Source organism: Setaria viridis, chromosome 1 (genome assembly GCF_005286985.2).
Source record: "Setaria viridis chromosome 1, Setaria_viridis_v4.0, whole genome shotgun sequence".
Taxonomy (NCBI): domain Eukaryota; kingdom Viridiplantae; phylum Streptophyta; class Magnoliopsida; order Poales; family Poaceae; genus Setaria; species Setaria viridis.
The window spans coordinates 15,508,472-15,531,904 of NC_048263.2; the positions used below are offsets into that span (position 1 = coordinate 15,508,472).

The following is a 23,433-nucleotide window of genomic DNA, read 5'->3' on the forward strand; positions in this document are numbered from 1 at the left end:
ATGATTCATCTCACCCAAAAAAGATCATGCATATTTCTCATTAAGGTAATATAGTAGACGGACATAACAACTCAAGGGAACCATGAAATAATGTTACTCAAATTTACTTGGGCAATATTATGACAAGTAAAAAGCACACTGTTGGTCCCTTAATGCTTATCCTGTACAATTCAAAATATATTGTCTGAAAAGAAGAGTTAAAGATTACTATACATTGAACATTTTGGCGAAAATAGCAAGGCTAATAAGCATAAACGATGCCAGAAAAATGATGTGAACAACACCAAGCTTTCCTAGAAAACTTAACCCTATTGTGCAACAAATATGGTGTATCATTGTTCCTTATGATACATAAAAAAGTCAACAACATGCTCCTGCAATCGAAATGTATGTATGACAAAGTGCATAAAATAGACACTATTTAAAAGAATGGCAGTAAACAAAACCAAAGAAGCAAGTTTATTAAGTGGCAAATTTCAGCAGTGTAAAGAACTATTGAATTGTCATAGAAGTAAACATAAGACCATGTCACCATGATGGCCCAAGGGTAAACTAAGACCCAAAAATCTTTGGCGCTATTGTGATTCTTTTCCAAAAAGAGCTAATTAGTACAGCTAACCCATCATGTCATGAACAACATGTGAACTGGTTTGAGCAGTATTATCAAGTGGATAAAACATCAATTGATGTACATGAAGATCTTTGGAACACATCAATCATGGTAAGTAACCACTGCCTTGAATCTGACAAAAAAAAGATCCCAAATAGTTTCTACATATGGAGTTAGGGTTTAGGGTTTTTGCCTCATATAGTTTCTACTTTGGCCTTTCTTCTATCTTAATGCAATGATACGCAGTTCTCCTGCATATTCGAGAAAAATGAACTTTCATACAAGCGGCTCACATGAAGCATGCCACTTATATGGAAACATACAAAGAACATGGAAATGGAATGTAACAGCACAATCTCATTATATTACCACTCACAATTGTGTACATCCATATAAGCATTAAGTCACATGGATGTTATTAAATCTAATATATCACATAACCCACAATTGGAAAAACTTTGACCAATTTGCTTCTCTTCAACAAAACACAGGACATAGACTTCATACTAAAATTTGTGACAAGTATGACCAGGCACATGGTATCCTTTCAATTTTCTTGTGCTAATACAATTAGATTTGTTACAGGAAAATAGGTAAGTGGTGGATTGAAGCTTATCCATGGTTTAGTATTAGTCTAGTTGTTTTCTATAGCTGCTGCTAACCTCATGAGGAAGTTTTCAGGTTAGTAGGATACCATGTACTTCATACTGAATGTACATGGTTGTCTACATAACTACATTGGTATATTTCTTCACTATATATTATAAACATAGTTAGCTGTGTAACATGTGCTTCGCTAAAAGTGGGGTGGAGCTCAAATTATTATTTTCTGCATGCCTACATTAATGAATATAGGGTATTACTATATGTAGAGGCTCGTCCAATTGGTTTAGTATGCCTTAGATCTTGTAGATGCACAATTCTTTTTGGCCTCAAAAATTCCTGTGCTTGTAGAGACCCTTGCTGCATTTGAAACAGTGACGACTTTCCCAATCACATCTGGACAGATAAACATAAGACATTTAAGAATATGAGTACAAATGATTATGTGCCATTCAAGTGATTAGCATGCATAACTACTTTTTTATATGAAATTTCATAATTTAGACAATTACCAGAATCCAATCTGTTTTGCCTGTGTATTCATGTAGGTTAGGAAAGTGAATAAATGAGTGTTTATTTTGGAGAGTCTAACGGTTCATCTCTGGCTTTGGCAATCTTTGATCTCCTGTTCAATCTGATCATATAAGGGTTTTTGACAGCTCTATCTCCTGGTTTATGCGATTTTTCCCTCTTCTAGATTCCCTCTTCTAGATGTGGCTCTAGCAATGGTATTGCGTCAAGTGGTATCTCAGCAAGCCCGCATACATAGAATCACCCTGCAGGTAAGGGAATTGAGATCATAGCATGCTAAATTCAGAACCAGAAATTTTGAGTTTCGGATTAAAAGTTTAAAGGAAAAAGAGATTGGTGAGGGGAGTAAAGTTTTAAAAGAAAAAAATTCATTTTACTCCCCTCACCAATTTACTTTGTCCTCTTAACCCTCTGAACAAAATTTAGGCTCGATTTACTCCCCCAAACCATTTTGGTTGGTCCAATCTACCCCCTACTGACTTTTTTCCTTTTTTGTTTCTCCATGCGCGAATTGAGTTTTAAGTTCAAATTTTTTGAGTGGATAGAGAACATGATGCCTTAGGTTAAAAAAAATACTAAGAATTTTTCATGGTTATTCTCATGGTTAGGAATATTTAATATGAAATTGATATTAGAGATACAAATTACATGAAAAGTAATCATAAAAAAATTCTAATGTGTTTTCTAACTTAGAGCATCATGTTATAGGTCACCTAAAAAATTTGAAATTCAAATTCAACTTGTACGTGAAGAAATAAAAAAGAGAGATCTCATTGAAATAGTTCGAGGGAGTAAATTGAACCTAAATTTTGTTCAGGGGTTAAGTGGACAAAGTGGATTGATGAGGGGAGTAAATGGACTTTTTCCAATGTTAAAAACTGAAAATGAAAAATGCAAAACAGCAAAAGCTGTATTGGACTTAATATTACATTTAAAACAGAAGTTCTAGAGTATATATCATGTTAAATTGCAGAAATAGAAGTTTAGCATTTCAGATTATGGCTTGTCAAATTTCAGATACACAAGTTCAGCCTGTTACATAAAAGTAATATACACGATTTCCTCTGAAAAAGTGAAAATATAGAGATATGTGGTTCGTCTCTAATCCTTTATCATTTGTATAATGTGCAGATTATTACTCCTTCCCTTCTTAAATACATGACGTTAAGGACAAGCAAATTAGTTCACATTTAAGGGCGGAGGTAGCATCTTATAAAACCATGTCTATAAATGAGAAGGAAAACTACCAGTATCCTCTGAACAATGAAATGTTAACTGAACCATCATAGGAAAGAAATTTCCGATGATCTAGTAACTTATCCGGGGTAGGGGCAACTTCAGCCTATTGCTTCATTTTAGTAGTTGGTCAATATCATGTTAACATTGACCATTCAAACTGCGTTTATGTTCAGTAATAGCTGAATATTAGATGAATTATTGTTTACCTTTCGATCAATAAGAACAAGATCAAGGTGTTTGATCTCATTTTTGTCCTTTTTCTCTGAATTCCCACACTCTGCATACCGACACAAATGATATAACTGCATATTCCTGGCAGTACCTCGCGAAGTGAACTGACGTTCATCTGCAATTGTAAGCAAGAATAGTTAGCATTTAAATGGAGCTAATAAATTTCCAAATTAAGTACATTGAAGAATTTCTTTATATACAGAATTTTATGTTGGACAAAAAGTTGAACCACTTTAAGGGCAAATCATGACCACTCCACTGGTCACTATTCCACTCTAATAGTCTTACTTTAAGACTTGTCTTCAATTTTTCAAAGTTCACAGAAATGTCTCTCAAACAGAACTGTACTTCAGTGTAGGACAAATAAATGTTGAATCCATCTGGAAGCGCTTAGCACTAGTCAGATACTGAGATGTATTTGACAACAAATTTGAAAGAGGTATTTACCGGTTTCCATCTTGCCTATGATCATTTATGTCTTTCCTCGACCACTATGGGCTGGGTATACTTCCTTGCCAGGCCCAAAAATTCCATCCAGAAGAAATTGCAGATCAAAAATATTTGTGTGCTGACGAAAACCAACCCTACAGAATGATCTAATTGTATCGGAAAATATCATGTAATCACGGACAAAACCTTGTCTTTCAATTTCTTCGAATGCAACAAGGATGTTCCCAATTCTATTACTGCGAGCAAGCCTGTTTATAAGGGCAGTAAGAAGATCCTTTGACAATCTATTCTTGAGAGATTCTTTAAAACAATCAGTAGCCTGATCAAATTTTCCTTGTCTGCATAATCCATCAACCATTATGGTATAAGTGACTTCATCTGGAGCAATATTCGCTACTTTTGTCATGTATGCAAACAAGTACTCTGCCTCACTAACTATTCTACTGTAGTAAAACCAATGGATGAGTGTATTGTAGGTCACAACATTTGCATGAAACCTTTGATTATAGACCAGATTCTTGGCTACAGAAAGCTTCCCGTCCATGCAAAGACTTTGAATCAAAATGTTATACGTACGTGTGTTTGGTATGATACCTTTCTTGATCATGTCTACCAAGAGCTCCAGAACAGCTGAGCATCTGTCCGTGTCACATAGTCTGCTCATCACAGTGTTGTATGCAGCAACAGCAGCACACCAATTTAACTCTGTGCTCCTCTCCAGTAAGGAAATGGCTTGTGAAAACCTCGAGTTACAGCAAAGGCAATTTAAAATAATACTCAAAGTAAAAGCTGTAGGATACAACCCTTCACCTTGCATGTCCTCGAACTGCTGAAGTGCTTCCTTAGCCATACCTTTCTTGCTAAGAGCATCCATATATATATTATAGGTAACTGTATTGGGCTTCTGGCCCTTCATTTTAATCTCTGCTAACACCTGCTTGACTTCATCAAATCTGGCATCATCACACAGTGCCCTGATCAGAACATTGTAAGTGACTGCATTGGGAGGACAACCAGAATCCTCCATAAAGTCAATCAGCTTCCTAGCCTCCTCGATACGGCCCTCACGACAATAACCCTGAACAATGGGCGTATACGTGTGCACCATCGGGCAGCACCCCTCCTGTAACATCCAATCAAGCACGCCCCACGCCTCGTCAAGCTTCCCCACCTGGCACAGCCCCGTGACGAGCGTGGAGTAGGTGCTAACGTCAGGCTCCAGCTTGTGCACCCGCATCCCATGGATCTCCTTGTACGCGAGATGGAACTCCACAGTCCGCCACGCATACAGCTTGACGAGTATGTTGAAGGATGACACGTTGGGCGCCACGCCCGTTGCGAGCATTTCGTCGAACACTTTGCGGGTCTCTGCCGCGCGGCCATCCTCCACGAGCGCGTTGAGGAGCGTGTTGTAGCAGAGCACGCTAGGCACAACGCCGGCGCTTGAAGCGGAGAGCATGAGCTCGGCGAAGAGGTTGACCACCTGATCGACGTCTCCTACGCACGCCAGCGCCTTCATTGCCATGTTGCAGTCGCGCTCCAGCTCCAGCCACTGCCGCAGCTGCTGCTGCTGCGGGGGCGGGGAGGCAACCTCCGGCTCCAGCACGGGCTGGGACCGGAGGGTCTTGGCGTCGTCGGATTCGTCGGAGGAAGATGGGGGCGGGAAGGGCAGGAGGGCGGCGGCGGCAGAAGCGGAGGAAAGCATGCGCCCGCGCAGGAGGAGCCGAGCGGTGGGAAGGAGTGCGACTGCGCGCGCGATGGTCACCAACGAAGGGGGACGGCGGCGGCCGCTGTGGCGGTGGGAGTGGAGGTGGCGGCGGCGCCGTGGTAGGATTTGCGTTTGGGTGAGGTACTGGGGAACGAAACGGCAGCGCTGAACCGCTCGCGCCAGCGCCTTCATTGCCAAGCTGCAGTCGTTCTCCCGTTTTACTGCCACAACTGCTGCTGCGGCTGTGGGATCCGGGAAGCTTCCTCCGGGACCAGCACGGGCGTGGGCGGGAGGGGAATGGCCTCGTCGGATTCGTCGCGAGATGATGAGGACGACGGCGAGGGAAGGACGAGGAGGGTGGAGGCGGAGGAGGCCATGCGCCCGCACAGGAGGAGCTGAGCAGTAGGGAGCGGAATAGCGGCGTGTAATTGTGTCCAACTTGAGGGGGACGGCGGCTGCCGCCGTGGCGGAGGTGGCGGCGGCCGCACGGACGGCGGCGCTGGATGAGGGCGGAGGACGCGACGTTGGAGCCGCGTGATTTGCGTGGAGATCCGTGCAGACCCGAGCAGTCGGTGTCCGCTCCGTCGATCCCACGGGCCCTCGCACGGTCGCACCCGCGACAGTTTCTGCACCGTACAACGTCCAACCGCACATTGCAGGTCCAATAATCGTTTCGTTGTAACTTTTCTAAATTCATATCTATAAATCTATTATAATTTGAAATGAGGAGCGTAGTTATTTTATATTTTCTCAATTTGACTTTTCGAAATATGTAAATTTTCTATATACTTAAATATAGGTCATATCTAAACACATAACAAAAATTTATGTATTTAGAAAAGGTAAAACGACCTATAATTTGAAATGAAGGGAAGGGAGTAGTATGGTTCAACTTGATTCTCCGATAATTAATAAAACTTTAAATATCTTTTTATTTTTATTGTTGACGCTAGATTTCGTCACTAGTAAAATCGGCGCCAAGAAGCACAGTTGGGAATCGGTCGAATGGTGCTACAGTGCGAGATCGGCCGGTGACTTCTGTCTCGCTTCGGGTCGGACATGCCGGAGTCCTAATCGGTTGCCTTGAGCCGATAAGGAATCGGCCGATTAGGAGGATGGGTTAGTTGGGCCTGTATGGGCTTGGAAAGGAGTAAAAGGATGAGGGGGAGATCGGCCCATGAAGCGTGGAATAACCAACTTAGCACGAATCGTGCTTGTAGATATTTATTTTCTGTTTGAATAAGGATAGAATTTTAGTTCGGTTAAGAAGTCATCTGTACGGGGCTATAAATAGCTACCTTTGTAAATCTGTAATCATCAACCAATCAATACAACAAGCTACTTTTTCCTTGTACTTACTTTCAAGCAGGCGACTTCGCTATTACTTTTCTCTTTTTCACGAGTTCGTGCGGGTTGGCAGGGCTGCATCATCCTGATCTCCGGCCGATTCTGTAAGTTCCGTTTATCAAGTAATATCTAAGCTTTAACTTCGGGCGTATCGCTAACTGATCATGAGGATAAAGCTAAACTCTTGTGGACTGCTTTCAAAGATAGAATGGGTACAACAGACTATACACACATGTACTTTGCTTTACAAGAGCTATTGCAAGCAGATGATAGCCTACAATGGCTGGAGGAGCCCTTCACTAAGGAAGAAATGGACAAAGTTATATCAGAGCTACCTAACGACAAATCGCCAAGGCTTGATGGGTTCAATGGTGAATTTCTCAAGAAAAGTTGGCCTCTCATCTCACATGACTTCTATAAACTGGTGGAGGACTTCTATGAGGGTAACCTTTGCCTTCAAAGTATAAATGCATCGCACATTTCTCTAATACCAAAGATAGACAACCCTTCTTCGATTGGGGATTTCATACCCATTTCCCTTCTGAACTCAACGATTAAACTTCTCACAAAGCTGCTGGCCCAAAGACTACAACATGTCATCATCAGGCTCATCCGCAAAAATCAGTATGGGTTCATCAAAACTAGGACAATCCAAGACTGTTTAGCCTGGGCCTTTGAGTACCTTCACATATGCAAGTCATCCAAGCATCAACTGGTCATCTTAAAGGTAGATTTTGAAAAGGCCTTTGACAAAATTGAACATGAGACCATTCTGCAAATCATGAAGCACAAAGGCTTTGGAAACAAATGGCTCCAATGGATCAAACAAATCCTAGGGTCAGCTACCTCCTCGGTTCTTCACAATGGGGTACCAGGGAAGGTCTTCCACTGTAGAAGAGGGGTAAGGCAAGGAGATCCACTGTCCCCACTGTTATTTGTCCTTGCAGCAGATCTCTTGCAGTCAATTACCAATAGAGAAAAGGATCAAGGCAATATTAACCTCCCTATACCAAAGAGGGCAAGGACATACTTCCCAATCATCCAGTATGCTGATGATACTCTACTCATCTTGGAAGCCTGTCCCAGGCAATTGTTAATTCTTAAAGATCTCCTAAATGTATTTGCTGCTTCAACAGGTCTCAAAGTTAATTACTCTAAATCAGTCATGGTGCCGCTAAATATCTCAGAAGAACGGCTGGAGCACTTAGCAGCAGTATTTGACTGTCAAAAAGGATCATTTCCCTTCACTTATTTGGGGATACCACTGGGATTAGTCAAACCCAAACTCGAGAGCTTCCTCCCTCTCATCCACAAAATTGAAAAGAGGCTAGGAGCCACATTCTTAATGCTGAGCCAAGGAGGGAAATTGGAAATGGTAAATTCGGTTCTATCATCCTAGGCTGTCTTTCATACCTCCACCGGTAAGTTACATAAGGGTGTCATAGCGCAGTTGGATAAATATAGGAAGCATTGCCTTTGGAGGGGATCAGACCTAACATCCCGTAAACCATCGAAAGCAGCATGGCCAATGGTGTGTATCCCCAAAAAACAGGGGGGGGGGGTTAGGAGTTCTCAACATAAACACCCACAACGAGGCACCGCTACTTAAGTTCTTGCACAAATTTTACACAAAGGCTGACGTACCATGGGTTAAGCTTTTTTTGGATAATTATTATAGAAACCGGGACAACAAAGTAAAGGTTCCTTCTGGTGGAAGGATATTGTTAAACTGTTGGACAAATACAAAAGAATTGCATCGGCCAATATAGCTGATGGTTCCACTATTCTATTCTGGCACAACGTTTGGAATGGAATCATCCCGTCTCAAGAATATCCGGAACTTCTCTCGTTTGCCAAGAACCCAAACGAAACATGCAAAGCTGTCCTTCTTGAACCCCAATTAATCCAGAACTTCTTCTTGCCACTTTCATCGCAGGCCTTTGACCAGTTTGAACTCCTACAACAACGCCTAACCTCCATGAACCTTGAAACAAACGGCGATAGATGGTCATACATCTGGGGATCTGGCCTTTTCTCAATAGGAAAAGCTTACAAAACCATTATTGGGCAAACAACAGTTCATCCAGTTTACCGTTGGCTATGGAAGCATAAGGTTTTCTTTTGACTACTAATAAAGGACAGGATTAGTACAAGAGACCTTCTAAGAACAAGACAAATGGAACTTGACTCTTACACGTGCGAATTATGCATTCTCCGACGAAGGGAAACCATCAATCATTTATTCTTTAGATGTAACTTTGCTAAAGCCTGCTGGAATATCATTGGGCCAATTACATTCCTTCGAGATCACAAAGCAATATCATCACACAAATCAAAAGCTGGGAGTCCTTTCTACATGGAAATAATTATAATGATGACATGAAGCATTTGGACCACAAGAAACAATTGGATTTTTAATGCAGTTGATCCAACTCCTCAAAGCTGCAAAGAGACGTTTATCTCTGAATTCACCTTGCTCCTCCACAGGGCGCGACCCAGGATGATACAATTAATGGAGATGTGGATCCTCTTGATGTTGCAACTTTTAGTGTTCCCTTAAGATCTTTCGTTTGTAACCTTAAATATTTGTACCTTTTTTTTCATAATATATAATCAGTAGGCCTTTTTTTTTCATAATATATAATCGATCTTTCGTTTGTAACCTTAAATATTTGTACCTTTTTTTTCATAATATATAATCAGTAGGCCTTTTTTTTCATAATATATAATCAGTAGGGGTCTTGTACCCCTCCTGTTCTCTCTCAAAAAAAAGGAGTCTCCTGTCTCACCTTGCGAGACCCTTCAGGGTGAAGATCTAGTCCGTGCTGGACAGGCGACAGTTGCACCGGTGCGTCTTATCTCCCGGCATGGCCTTTAAAGTTTTCTCTCGTACTGTCAATGTTGCTCGGTGCCCTGGATGGCCTATTTTGATGGCCCCTTGTTGCGAGTCAAAGCTGCTTGCACGAGGCGGCAAGCTCGACAGACGACAGTAATGACCAAGTTATGCTGTCTCTCTGCTTCTCATTGAGTTGTCAACTGTGCTCTACGTGCCATTCCACAACCAGTTGTCGTGCAGTCTGAATGTCTGATAGTAGGGTTAGTCGTGCTGTGTTTATGTTCAGAGCAAGTGGTGATGCATAGCTGCTTATTGTGTCATGACCCATGAGTTGCTAGGAGCAGCTAGTTGTTCCGACATAATTGTACTCAAGCCGTGGTGTTGCCAGCTTTTAGTGGCAGAAAGCTGTGTACATGTGTAGTTTTGCCGGTTCTCTCCCGCCAAAAAACATTGTAGTTATGTGATTTTTGGGCCCGGTTTCTCATATTAACCGTGTCAATTGTCTTTTTCTAACAATATTACAGCAAAGCAACCTTTCACCATCCTTTCGGATAAGCAATTAGCTCGATGAATTCAAGAGCAATCAAAGTGGTCACACCATCTATTCAAGGTTTAACCCTCTTCCCAGACAATACCATCTTCACCATCACCAGATTCTTGGACATCCACACTAAAATCTGCCGACTTGTATGTCTCTGCTGCATTTCCTACACGAGTTTACACAGATTAGACACAGTAGCGGATGCACAATCTTCAATGGTACATACAGGTCATGCAACTGGAGATTTAGGCCTGGTTTGGTTCGGTTGCTTATTTTTAAGCACCCATCACATCGAATGTTTAGATACTAATTAGAAGTATTAAACGTAGACTATTTACAAAATTCATTACATAAGCGGAGGCTAAACGGCGAGACGAATCTATTAAACCTAATTAGTCCATGATTTGACAATGTATTGCTACAGTAAACATTTGCTAATGATGGATTAATTAGGCTTAATAGGTTCGTCTCGCCGTTTAACCTCCACTTATGTAATGGGTTTTGTAAATAGCCTACGTTTAATACTCCTAATTAATATCTAAACATTTGACGTGACGCTAAAAATAAGCAAAGGGAACCAAACGCCCCCTTAGACATGAGGGATATACTGTATATAATATCCTTGCCTTTCGAATGTCTATGTAAATACATGCCAAGATGAGAACCAATACTGCTACCTCCCCCCTATCAGGTTGAATGTTATTCTGAATTTCACATGTGTCTGGAAAAGTTTAGAAATTGTTTTCTTTAGTCCCAGGATCTTCTACATGCATTTATACATTATTAAATCTATAATAAAACAAACGATGAATATAAAAAGACAACTTCTAGAGCAAGGCCAAGAACTATTCTCACACGTGGTAATGACATTTCTAAAGCCAAGCCATGGAATTAGCCAACGTCTAAACGATGTTGTCTCAAAGACATAAAAAAAAACTTGGATTTCAAAGATTAATTCTTTTCAAAACACGTAGCTGATGAAATGACATTGGTAGCCTTCAATAGTTACTATATTGAAGTCAAATGATGTTTGATGCCATAGAGACACATGGTCAGGAGAAGAGATCAAAAGCAACGAGAAAATACGGCTCATATTTTTATATTGGCATTTAGCAAAGAGGCAGTTGAACTTATCTTTTGAATTGGTGGGTGTGCCATATTTCCCAACTCTGTTTAATACTTGGATTTCCCAATGCATACTATAACCAAATTGGTGGGTGTGCCATGTTCTAACTCAGGTATAGTTTGAAGATTAGTTGGAAAATATAGAGGATTCAATTTACCAGCCATACAAGGCTTCATCTATAATAATTGTACTTTCGCAAAAAAATATATAATAATAAATAAATAAATAAATAAGCAAAAGAAAACCTGCAGGTTGCTCCTCTTCCCATTCAGTACCCTCTTCCGCATCCTGCCATTTGTATTTCTTGCCCAACTGTCGTTCAGATTGAGAATCAGAAACAACTTTCTCATCTTCCTCCTGCATTATCCCTTTTGCATCTTCCACTTCCTGCTTTTTCATCAAGGCCTCATAATAAGCCTTTACATATTCTTCCTGCAGGATAGAAAAGAAAAAACAAAAAAAAAATCATGATAGTAAAAACATTACTTTTACTTCTGAATCAAGTTTATGTTGATTCCCAAGCTGACCTGTATACTCTTATCTTTTGGGTCCTGATTTTGGTCATTTTTATCTTCTGTTGTTTCAACCAGTTCCAATATGCAGGTCTCTCCCATTTGTTTTTTTTCAAGATTCAGCCATGGAGGTAAGACTTTCAACTCTGTGCCATTTTTACCAGATTCAGCACCTTCTTTTACACCATCAATAATTTCAAATTCAACCTGAAAAATGAAACAGATACTTGACAGATCAGGCAAAAGTATGTTTAAAAAGTAATTGACTATATCAACTGGTTGGGATGGGAGGTGTGATTGCGCACCAAGTCCCAACCACCCAGGTTCAAGTGCTCTTAAACTCAAATTTGGTCAACCATTTCTTCTTCTTAAAGCAAACCCCCTAATTCCTCCTAAGTTGGATCTTGTTTTTTTAACAAGTTACAAATTTATGTTAAACATATAGATGCGTAGTATTACTATTTTTAATATCACTAATAGCAGGTTTTTTATACCTTGTCATCACTGTTAAACTGATTGTAATCAGTTACCATCGGCAGTTCCAACTCACTTGGCATACATTGCAACTACAAGTTTTTTTTTTTTCAAAAACTTCGTCAAAACTCAAAAGGTAGCCTTCATGGGTCTCACTTTGTTCGGCACATATTTTCCAACAATAAGCTTCAAGAGGTTTGAATCGGACTTAGTTCAAGAGACATTGCATTTTGAAATTTGAATCATGAAATGATTTCGTACTCCATGAGGTGGCAGGTGGGAGGGTGAGAATTTATATATAAAAAAGTTGCATCTGTGTTATACAACAAGTTTGGTGAGGCAAGCTGTCAGGTGGGTAAAGATATGCCCTATATTTACACACACACATCAACTGAGAAGTTTATCAGAATGTTGACAAGGGTCTGAGATAAATCATAATTATGTATGTGCATATGACTCAACTAAGATCCAGTGCTATGAGTCTTACCTCTGTCTTTCTGATTAGCATACCATACGGCCCCTGTGAGTTCCTAGATGAATCAGATGCACCAATGTCACAATTTGTAAAAGCACCAAGAATTGCTCTTTCCAATGATTTTAGACTTCCAAATTCAGGTGCTGGCAAATTCTTCACTCTATCAAGTTGCGTAATCAATGGCTTCAATTGCTCCTAAAGTGGAACGGATCTGAATAATTAGAAAAACAGTATACAGTACAAATCCCAGATTTCTAATTCCTAAGATCACCAAGATTCTGAGACACTTACTGATATATCAGTATACAAAACCACCTCTAAAGAGTTGCACATCGAACATGACATTTTTTTCCCGCTAAAAGGACAGAATAAAGTGTTATTACCAAATAGACTAATTTACGAATTTCTCATACAAGCACATCTACTCATACCAGTCAAAATATTTCGTGACCATATTGGAATTGCAAGAGATGAATGGAATTCCATTGGAATGTAAGCACAGCCAAGGACATAATATGATGGATTTCATAAGCAAAGCAACAAAGCAAATATTCTTAGAACAACGGTCAGATATATATTATGCTTACTGTTAATGTCGACTTTGAAGAATGTATATAACCTCTAGAGATTATAGCAAAGTTGGTGACATTCACAACACTGACAGGGCATGCCTTCGTGTATTTAGTGTTGCATTTGTCTTACAAGTGGCCAAGTGGGTATTTTAGTTGCACTGGTGCAACTATATGTGTGCTGGTGTGCAAATAATGCATTTGTGTAAACAATATTCTGGTTCCGGAAGGCAATAGGCATATGTAGTGGAAAAACTAAGAGTAAAATCTCATGCAGCACTGATAAATTCAACCAATAGTTTCAAAAGAAAATATTTTAATTCTATGCAGCTACCTCTTCATAGCAGTTAAGTTAGCATCTCAAAAACTCTACATTTCCCCCTTTCATGATATTTGGACTATGAATATAAATTTCGGGTGTTAAGAGTTCTACAAAGAATAGAATACTAACATCAACTCTTTGGAGCATGCCCTTCAACTTCTCATGCCTACACTTTCTTACATTGTCAATGCCATCTCCCATTTCCTCAGAAGCTAGCTTGGCACTCTCTGCAACCAGTTCACCATTGCAACTTTCACAATGGAAGTACTCATCGATGTAGCTTACCAGTTGTAATGCATCAAAGGATGAGTATCTGATCAAAGATAATGTTAGCTGAGCATCCCAGTTTTCTATCATGAATAAACTAGATGAATACCTACTACCTTTTATTACAGCTAGGACATATATAGTGTTGAATTGTATTTCTGCTGTCCAATTCATCCTTCAATTTTTTCTTCATTCGGTGTATGCGGTACCTTACGACATCACAGAGCTGTGTTTTCAGAAGACATACACCCATCAAATATAATTTACATTGGATTATGGAACAGAAAAATGTAGAAGAATGATGAATGGGACAAGTTGTTATAAATAATCATAAAGCTTCATACACAGTAAATATCGACCAATGAATGAATATGTAAATCATGACTACCCTGCGGCAATCACAAACAGAAGTTTCGGTATTGACCAAAAACAAAAGGAATTTCAGGTTAGAGAGGAACAGAAACAAGAGAAATATAAACAATATCACCAGCATACATGTCCAAAAGAGTATTATATAAAGTCATCAATTGTATGTAGTCACAAGAAAAAGAACATTTACATACCATTTTGCGCACTCTAGTTCTCTAATAAGTGTACAACAAGAAAAATGAAGGACGCAGACTTGAGTTCAGCTATCCAATATTCACAACAATCACATGCGGCAATGTAGGTTCCAGGTAAGAATAGGCTACTGCGTACTTTCTAAAATTTTAAATATATGAAGTCGTCAAATAAATAAATATATATATGAAAGCAAGTAGTAAAAATGCAAAGAAAAAGAAAATGGTGGCCCATACTTGGATAATTATTAACTGAACATTATAGATGCATGAACTAAAACAGGATGAAATATGTCAAAGCACACTAGCTTTTTTTATGCATGACTCTGATATATCTTTTCACACTCACCCCCTAGCACCCAGCATAAGGCTAGTAAATTAAGCCTTCTTTTAAAAGGAAGACTTTTACGAAATAATAGAGGTGAAACATTTTCCTACAAGACTATAATATATCACTCTCATGATAACATAATACTATAAACTTCACCCTCTTTGCAATCATGGCCAATCAAAAAGTCATTTTGCTAAGGCATGAAAGAGAAGAAACATGATGCATTATCAAAGTATATAAACTGAATGTATTTAGGCAGTTTATCTACAGATTATAAAAGAAGATACTTTCTATATGTACGGCACCATAGAAACATTGCCTTTTTTAAAAAAAAAATACTGGCTCTTGTATTTATACAAGAAATCATGTCTTAGGTTTCCATGCCTTACCAAGGAGTTGTTGGAAGTTTTTTGGTCATGTGTCAGGCCCCAGGACAAACATGTCATAAGAGTTACCCATGGTGATCATATCTGAGTTGCTAACATGTGAGGTAACTGGTAAAGGAAATACATGGGTCTTCCACACACAATCCGCAAGCCCACTAAGGTCGAGTTACTACCTTTGTTCGACAAGGAAGCTGATAACCTCCCATGATGGAAAGCCTCCCTCATGAAAAGGGCTGGTCATTTGATTGTAGTCTTGTTGTTTTAACTGCCATTCCCCTTTACACCATGATTGCAATAGGTTTACCCAAGTGGGTGATCAAAGCTATTGATAAACGGCGTAGAAGCTTTCTACTAAAGGGTCCAGAAGAGGAAAACGGTGGCAATTGCCTTGTCTCTTGGGAACAAGTTCGTCAGCCTCTTCAGTACAGGGGGTTGGGCCGCTGGGCATACCGCATACACAACCTTGAAACTTTGGGATGGGCATTGCGTATTCGATGGTTATGGCTGGAAAAAACAGATGCTTCCCGTCCCTGGGCTGGGCTACCTGTTCAAGTCCCACACAATCCTCATGCTCTATTTGGAGCGGCAGTGGAATCTAATGTTGGCAATGGAGAAACAACTAAGATAGTGTTTGGTTGGGTCAAATGTAACGTAACCTGATTACACACGGTATCCGATTGCGTTGTTACGTGTTTGTTTCAGCGCTTCCGCAATCACATCCCGCATAATCAGATACCGGCTAGTAGAGAGACCAATACCGCTCCTAATCGAGCGTAATTGATTCCCAGCATCGTTTCTTCTGCCCAACTGCCCCCCTTGGCCCCTTGTCCATTTCATATCCTGCGTCATCAGCATCCATGCATGCATGTCCAACACATCCGTCCTTCCCCAATGGTCTCATGCATGATTAGATCAGGCTGAAATCCGCCTAGCACGCAACGCAAGAGCTATCTGATTCCATTACAGACCAGAACCAAACAAAGACTGCAATCCGATACATCGTTTACAGTCCCGGTGTAATTCGATTTCATTACCGTTTGCGTTTACATTCTCGAACCAAATACTATCTAAGTTTTGGTCAGATTGGTGGCTGCAGGGCATAATTAACAATCACTGAGATGGCTCCAACTTAATCAAGTTCGTCTCCAAAAGAATATCAGACAGCAAACTGTAGACCAAGCTCTGAATATGAGTGGCAGATATCAAAGGAGCTCTGACTGTACAAGGTTGTTGAGTATCCTGCACATACGGGAATTGGTTGATAACCTTGTCTTATGGCAACATGTCCCAGATCAGCACTAATGGCGACTTACATGGTCAGGTATCTACATTAGCAATGATATGCAGCTCTCCTGCATATTCAAGAAAAAACAGAAGTGTTCCCAAGGAACTACGGAAAGGTCTCAACTCTCTAATTATTCTAGTAGCCTGGGATCTTTGGAAGCACCGAAATGCATGTGTGTTTGAATGGGCAGGCCCAAATGTTCAAGTGGTGTTGCAAATAGTGGCAAATGGGAGCAGATTGTGGTGCATGGCTTGTGCCTCTGCACTTCATGAGCTCCTCATTCGGTCGCTTACCCCGGACTCTCTGTGAGTAAAGAGATGGGCTGGTCATGGTGGCTTAAATACTAGAGCGTGGTGTGAATGTAATTTTATTTTCTATCTGGATGTGTGTTGGGTGAGTTAGGGAGAGGCTTTCCAATCTCTCCTTTGTACATTTTTTTCCCTCTTCTTAATGAAATGACAGTATGACACGCAGTTCTCCTGCGCTGTTCGAGAAAAAAGAGATGACTAACCTGAGCATAATCCAAGCAACAGTACGAATGTGTGTGGATCTTTACTTTCTCTTGTCTCTCCTTAGTTACTGGTTGATCATCACTGGCAGCTGAAGCAGCAGCATTACATCCTTTCGCTCCTTTTGTGGACTGCAGCAACAAAGAAAAACACAAAATCAAACAGAAGAAAAGGAAACGCAGCAACTGGCAACATGCGCCAGCATGCACGCTTTCAGATATCAACAAACATAACTATTGATACATGTTGGCATGCAATTGGGATAGCCTTCAGTTAATAATCAACTTCATGACAGACAATTTAGGTCAATAAACTTATGGCCACCTAAATTCAGTAGTTATCTGTTCAGCCTCATATGAAAATGGAAAATATGTTTATGTAGCACTGAAAGATAGTCACATTTGGAAAATGCCATAAAAAAATCGTCGTAAAATACCACTAAAATATCAAACATTACGGGAAATAGCACTCTGTTAGAATTTGCCATCAGGACTGTTAACTTGGACCAAAATGCCCTTGGTTATCTCACCACATGCACTCTGGTGCTATTTTCCAGAATGGATTGCCACTTCTGGTGGTGATCTTTCAATGATAATTTCCAGAAGTGGCAATCTTTCTGTGCTACAAAACAAATTTTCCCTATGAAAATTTCTCCAGCGAGTCAGCTTAGCAACATTTAATAAGTAAATGAACAACAAGCATATTTTAATCCCGCTGGTGTGCAAAGTTGTCTCTATCTATTGCAGGAATTCAGAACATTAGCAATGCAACTGCACCAACAGATCAATAAAAGAAAAATCTAACCTCCTTTCGATGATATCTTGTGATTAGTTTCTCTTCTTCAAAGAAACGGAGAATGCGCCGCAGCTGTTTTGAGTGGAGCTTCAATGCTTTAGCCAAATCTTCCTCACGGAACCATTGCTTTCTGATGGAGTAGGCAGAAATTTTTTATTTGCATAAATTAACAGGTCCAACAAACTCTAAACCAGGGTTGCTACAGTGGACGCATAGACCAAGTGTGTTGGGAGGGAGACGAAAGCAGGGTGGAGATGCAAACGTGGCGTTTTGATTGTATAGACCAACTTGTGCTACCGTTTTTTTTCTTTTTCGTGGTCAAATACTCAAATTATAGGCATATGAGTTATGACAATTAAATTTTGCAATATTTGGTAGCCAACTTTCTCAGGAATTACACGAATTTGGTCCTGTCGGCTTTGGCTAGCAACCAAATTACAAACCCTAGAAGAATACAAGTAACAAATAAACAAGCCAGACACACATGCTAGAGTTTTCATGGACACCAAATTCACTCAAAAGATAGAAGGAGCAAAGTCTGATACTTGGTGAGGGCGTCGAGGATGACGACGGCAACGCCGCGGTTGTCACCCCGGGAGGACTTGGGCTGGTTGTCTCCCTTCATGGAGATGTCGTCGTAGAAGGCGCGCGCCGTCAGCCTCACCACCCTGCCTCGGCACAAACCAATCAAAAGCCCGCGGAGGTCAGCGACACAACGAATCAAACCAGCGGGCGGCGGGCGCCGTGCGGCAATGGCTAGGGTTCCGTGGGAGGGAGGGGCCGGGGTCGAGGCTTACCGATTGAAGGGCTCGAGGGACGCCATGGCGAGGGCTTCGCCGACGCGTCGGCGTGCTGGTTGTAGGGGCCGGGGCAATCAGGGAATTTTGTGTTGCCACCTGGATCTGCCGACCGTGCCCTCGCCCCTCCTGGCTCCTGCTTTGTGCGCCTGCCGCCTGGCTCCGCCGCCTTACGTTGGCTGTGATCCTCCGGCAAAGCAAGCGGTTCCGTTCCTGATCTAGTTCTCTCTCTATGAGGAGCACGAGGCCGTTTTGTTGGCGGAATTTAGAGATCAGTTTCTATTCGAATTTTTACTAACTAGCATATATGTTAAATATATTTGTACTTTACAAACTGCAGAAAAAGAATCATCGCACACCAATTGATCACTTTTGTCGACCTATAGATATCTTCTGGGACGTAGGCTAATAGATGTTTTTAATCTATATTAAAACTAGTGGACGTGCACGTACGTGATATAAAAAGGATGGTATACAAGACCATGTATATATATTATTATCGAAATTAAAACTGAAATAACATATAACTAATAACAATCCAAATTCAGATATTTATTAAAGAAAACAAACTACATTGATTAATTGACACTCCCACATGTACGAGCAGTTGGACGCGTAGATTGTTCTTCACTGTTTTACAAAAGTTTAGATACGGGAATTGAAACTTTGAAAAAATGAAACATTTGGACAATTATCAGATCGGGCTACAAAACGGGGGATGCATTTGTGGTCTTCTTCACTTGACCTAAACATATAGTCATACAGTCATACAGATACGTTAAAGATCTGTCATATTTTATATCAAACTGCAAGGGCGGTGTATCAAAGTATGTACTACGAGTTCTAGAGGAGCAATTTAACCGCAAATTACAAATAGATTTCATGGCTCGAAGAGTTAAAAAACATTGAATTCTCATATTTGTGCACAAATTGACATCCTAAAAAATAATTTTAATTAGGATCTAATGAACTTAGCTCAATGGTTAGGTTGTAGGTCTCTAATTCAGAGATCACGGCTTGATCTTGTGAGGTACCATTTTTTATTTCACTTTTTAATATTTTTTATTCCGTTACACAGCTAATGTTAATATATTTTTTGAGCCTCCAATACCAATTAAACTATAGTGTCATCCTGCCAATATTACAAATATTAGATTATATAAAAGTATAAAGGTTATATAGTACTTGCGTGTTTTACTAATTCAAATATATTGTTCCTCGATCCTTCAATAATTACAAATATTAGGTCCTCTTATTCCGAATGAATGTGTCATTTTGGGATGTTTTCCGTTTCGCATCAAAATTCATCTTTACATGCCTATTGACGGTTGTTTGATACGCTTTATAACATGTCTACATGCTATTCACGGTTGAAAGCATGTCTAACTTGTATCAATTTGGTATGTTTTTATAATCATGTCAAAAAAACATATTTATGTGGCTACAGATGTCTAGAGGCTAATGATGCTTTAAAGCGTGTCTAACTTCGTGTCATTTTAAGACGATTTAAATAGCGTGCTAAATTTTGTGTTTATAAAACTAATGATGCTGTAAGCAGCGTGTCTAATATCATGATAATTTGACATGACCTTGAATTATTGTCAAAAAGCATCTTCATGGGTTGACGTAGAGATGTTTTTAGACTACGTTACTACTACAGCGTATCAAAACGGGCAGCCGGGGGCGGCGGGAGGAGGCGAACAGGTGCGCTGGTGCGGGAGTTAGAGAAATAGAACGGGGAAACAAACCGGTATCTTCATAATCAGTGACAGGCGGGTAATTTTTTGCCCCAAAGTAAGCTGAAAGCAAGGGGAAGGTGCTTTTGGTTTTGTACTAGAGCAAAAGCAGCTTTTGGCCTAAAGCAGCTGTGGCTTTTAGACTCTTTGGTTGGCTTTTGCCTTTTGCAAAAATAAAAGCAGGTTGGAAAGCCCAACCAAACACACCCTAATATAGTTAGATCGAGTGGCCACTGCCTCTTTAACGCATTTTGAACCTCGAAGTCCATGCGTAAGAATTTCTAACATCTGCAGTTTCAAAAAAGTGATTGTAGTGAATCCAATTCCCGCCAGGCACCCTATAATTGGAGATCATGATAACATCAAAACACATGACAAGTTAAAATAAACATAATCCACAACAAAATAGATGGAACGTTGGTACTTACGCATATTCTAGTCTACAACAACCTTAGCAACCATTGCAATGTGGTTGTGGACATCTACTACAAGAAATTGTTTATGCCCGTCGACATCATTTTGATGGACCACCAAATGGTAATGCTAGTGTACTTTAACAAAGATGGTTTATAATGTAGATGGGTTATACAAAATTATAGAATAAGACATGCTCTTATTTAGATAATTGTGTAACTAAATAAAACTAACTTTGTGTCCGTCAAACTGATCTCCCTTGCTACATATGGATAAAGTAATTTATAGTCCGTTGGACCAACAAATGCTACCACCGCTACTACATCCACCTCAATCCCATGAGGTAGAGCCATCGCAGTCACCAGATTCATGAAATCACCAGAATTATTTTGAATAAATATATAACAGATGTTGATGTAGTGGATGTGCACGTGTGTGAGTAATCAGGTTTACAATAGTCAAAGAAGAAAGATCAATTAAATATCAGATGAAATACATCATGAGTGTTCAGGCACTACCATGATTTGGAAGATAATAAGAAAATTCTATGGGAAGATAGGGCATCCAGAGCAACAGGAAAACAACATAACTGAAATAACATGTTAAACTAATTTGAAAAAATCAGGTCCTTAAAATAGCTTCTACCTCTATAATCTATGTCTATGAGTATATATATAAACATATAAAAACTAAACTAGACAATTGAATTGACGCGCGGAGTACTTTTCACCATCCTGGATTCTCGCGCGAGAGCATCAATGAATGGACGGCACAACTTTCAGTGCTTTGGCACTCAGAAAACCAAACGGGCATGAGTGGGCTAGCAAGTGCCTCGATAGCATAGGACTCACATATATATAATCGGGTATAAGGTTTATGGTAATAAAACAATTGTCCATTGCTGCTCGGATTTTTGCCTGCTGACCAGCACGCCTTCTTTCTTTTCCATGTTTGCACTTGCCAAGTTTACTAGCACGCCATATTTCTCACACCTAATTGTCGCAAAATATTATATTCTTTCCTTCTTTGCATGCATGCGGATCCATCTCTAATTGCTGCGTATGATTTTGTGTTGGCCGCAACATGTTAGTTAATTTCCTTTATTTAATTGATTCACTTGATCTGTCTCGTGCATGCTTTCCTTCTTAACACATGTGGCTGCTAAAAAGACATCAGATTCTTGGATATAATACTAACTTATATATGATTATTAATCTCAAAAAGGAAACATCATTTTTAGTCTAAAAAAGGAAACATCATTTTTAGGGGCAAAATAAAGTAAATTGTCCATTCCAATTATCCAAATCATGACACGGCACATAGAATTAGCCAAAATCGATGAAATAGTAGTTAAAAATGAAATTCAACAAAACACGCAGAGTATAGCCATTCATGATTACATGTTCCATAAACAACGGTTAATACATGTAAGTAATTATGCTCGACGTTCATAAACATTCCAACTACAGATAGACAACCTATTTACAAAGAAGATTGTAATTAATACAATATATCACAACCTTTGGAAGGTCGGCTAGGAGATTACGCGGTGTCGTCGTAGCCGGGACCTCCACCATTCTCACTCGAGCCGTCCACACGACGGTGTTTGCTAGGTGGTCCGCTGTCATCGCTATCATCATCTTCGCCATCATCGCTGTCATCGTCTTCACCATCGTCTCTGTCATCGTCTTCGCCATCGTTGTTGCTGTCGTCGCTATCATTGTCGACACCTTCGCTGATGTCTTCATCACTTTTGACACCATAGAATTCGTCGGCTGAGGACCCACGCTCACTATCAGATGACACTATGATAGTGTTCTTCTCCTCATCATCCGAGACAATCTGCGAAAGCTTGGGAGGCCACAGCCCTGAAGGATCAATCGGGGAATCTGGCGGGGTTGACATTGTTGTTGTACGTGTGAGGCTCTACATCTCCTACACTGCAAAGAATGGTGCAGTTCAGGAATGGAACAATCAAGAAGGAAATGTTGTGGTTATGAATCGGCGCAGTAGTACGATGGCATATTTATCAATGGTGAAACGGCATGACCAGAAGCTGCGTTGTTTCGTTCCAATGATTCACGTGGCCCTTTCGTGGCTTCTGGCAACTGCACAATACGGTTCTTTCTGAACACGTGGGACTGCTAAAAACACATCAGATCTTGGATATAATATTGACTTATATATGGTTATTAATCTCAAAAAGAAAACATCATTTTTAGGGGCAAAATAAAGCAAATTATCCATTCCAATTATCCAAATCATGACACGACACATAGAATTAGCCAAAATCGACGAACTAGTTAAAAATGAAATTCAACAAAACGTGCAGAGTATAGCCAAACTAATGGAAATTCAAGAATTAATATATTATCCAACAATCCCTAATCAACTATATCTTCCGTGCCTTGAGTTTTGCTACTCTCATCATGGCTCTCTTCATCAAAGCTCTGTCGGTTTGGAAACTAGCATCGGTGTAACCTGTTACAACGAGCTCCTCCTCACCTCCATAGATGAGGAACATATCTTTAGTCCTTCTCAAGTACTTAAGAATGTTTTTCACCGCTGTTTTGTCCATGTTGTCCTTGCTATTGGAACCTTGGTTCTCGCTGCGAGGCTGCTCATGCACCGCTCCAGCCATCTCTTGAACACCATCTTGATCTAGACATCTTCTCTTCTTACGTGGCTTGTCCTCGTCTTCCTCTTCATTGTCTTCTTTTTCATGGTCGTCCTCATCCTCTTCGACCTGATCTTTTGCTTGATGGTCCTCATCTTCTTC

At 40.2% G+C, this 23,433-nt stretch overlaps 2 protein-coding genes across 3 annotated transcripts; both read right to left on the reverse strand.

Moving 5' to 3' along the window:
- Positions 1 to 947: 947 nt before the first annotated feature.
- Positions 948 to 5,881, reverse strand: LOC117847992 (uncharacterized). The gene is made up of 3 exons (XM_034729311.2): positions 4,259 to 5,881; positions 3,190 to 3,329; positions 948 to 1,609 (listed from the first exon to the last, which is right to left on the reverse strand). Exons 1-3 carry the CDS (start codon positions 5,562 to 5,564, stop codon positions 1,604 to 1,606), a joined length of 1,452 nt encoding a protein of 483 aa, XP_034585202.1. The 5' UTR covers positions 5,565 to 5,881; the 3' UTR covers positions 948 to 1,603.
- Positions 5,882 to 9,903: 4,022 nt separating this feature from the next.
- Positions 9,904 to 18,723, reverse strand: LOC117852767 (uncharacterized). 2 transcript variants are annotated; one of them, XM_034735022.2, is made up of 10 exons: positions 18,505 to 18,723; positions 18,253 to 18,375; positions 17,717 to 17,837; positions 16,915 to 17,043; positions 13,958 to 14,067; positions 13,704 to 13,887; positions 12,696 to 12,878; positions 11,750 to 11,941; positions 11,468 to 11,654; positions 9,904 to 10,253 (listed from the first exon to the last, which is right to left on the reverse strand). In XM_034735022.2, exons 1-10 carry the CDS (start codon positions 18,528 to 18,530, stop codon positions 10,168 to 10,170), a joined length of 1,341 nt encoding a protein of 446 aa, XP_034590913.1. In that variant the 5' UTR covers positions 18,531 to 18,723; the 3' UTR covers positions 9,904 to 10,167. The 2 variants fall into 2 exon arrangements, with proteins under 2 accessions (XP_034590913.1, XP_034590905.1); XM_034735014.2 differs by having other exon boundaries at positions 9,904 to 10,262; positions 18,505 to 18,720.
- Between the last annotated feature and the right edge of the window lie 4,710 nt (positions 18,724 to 23,433).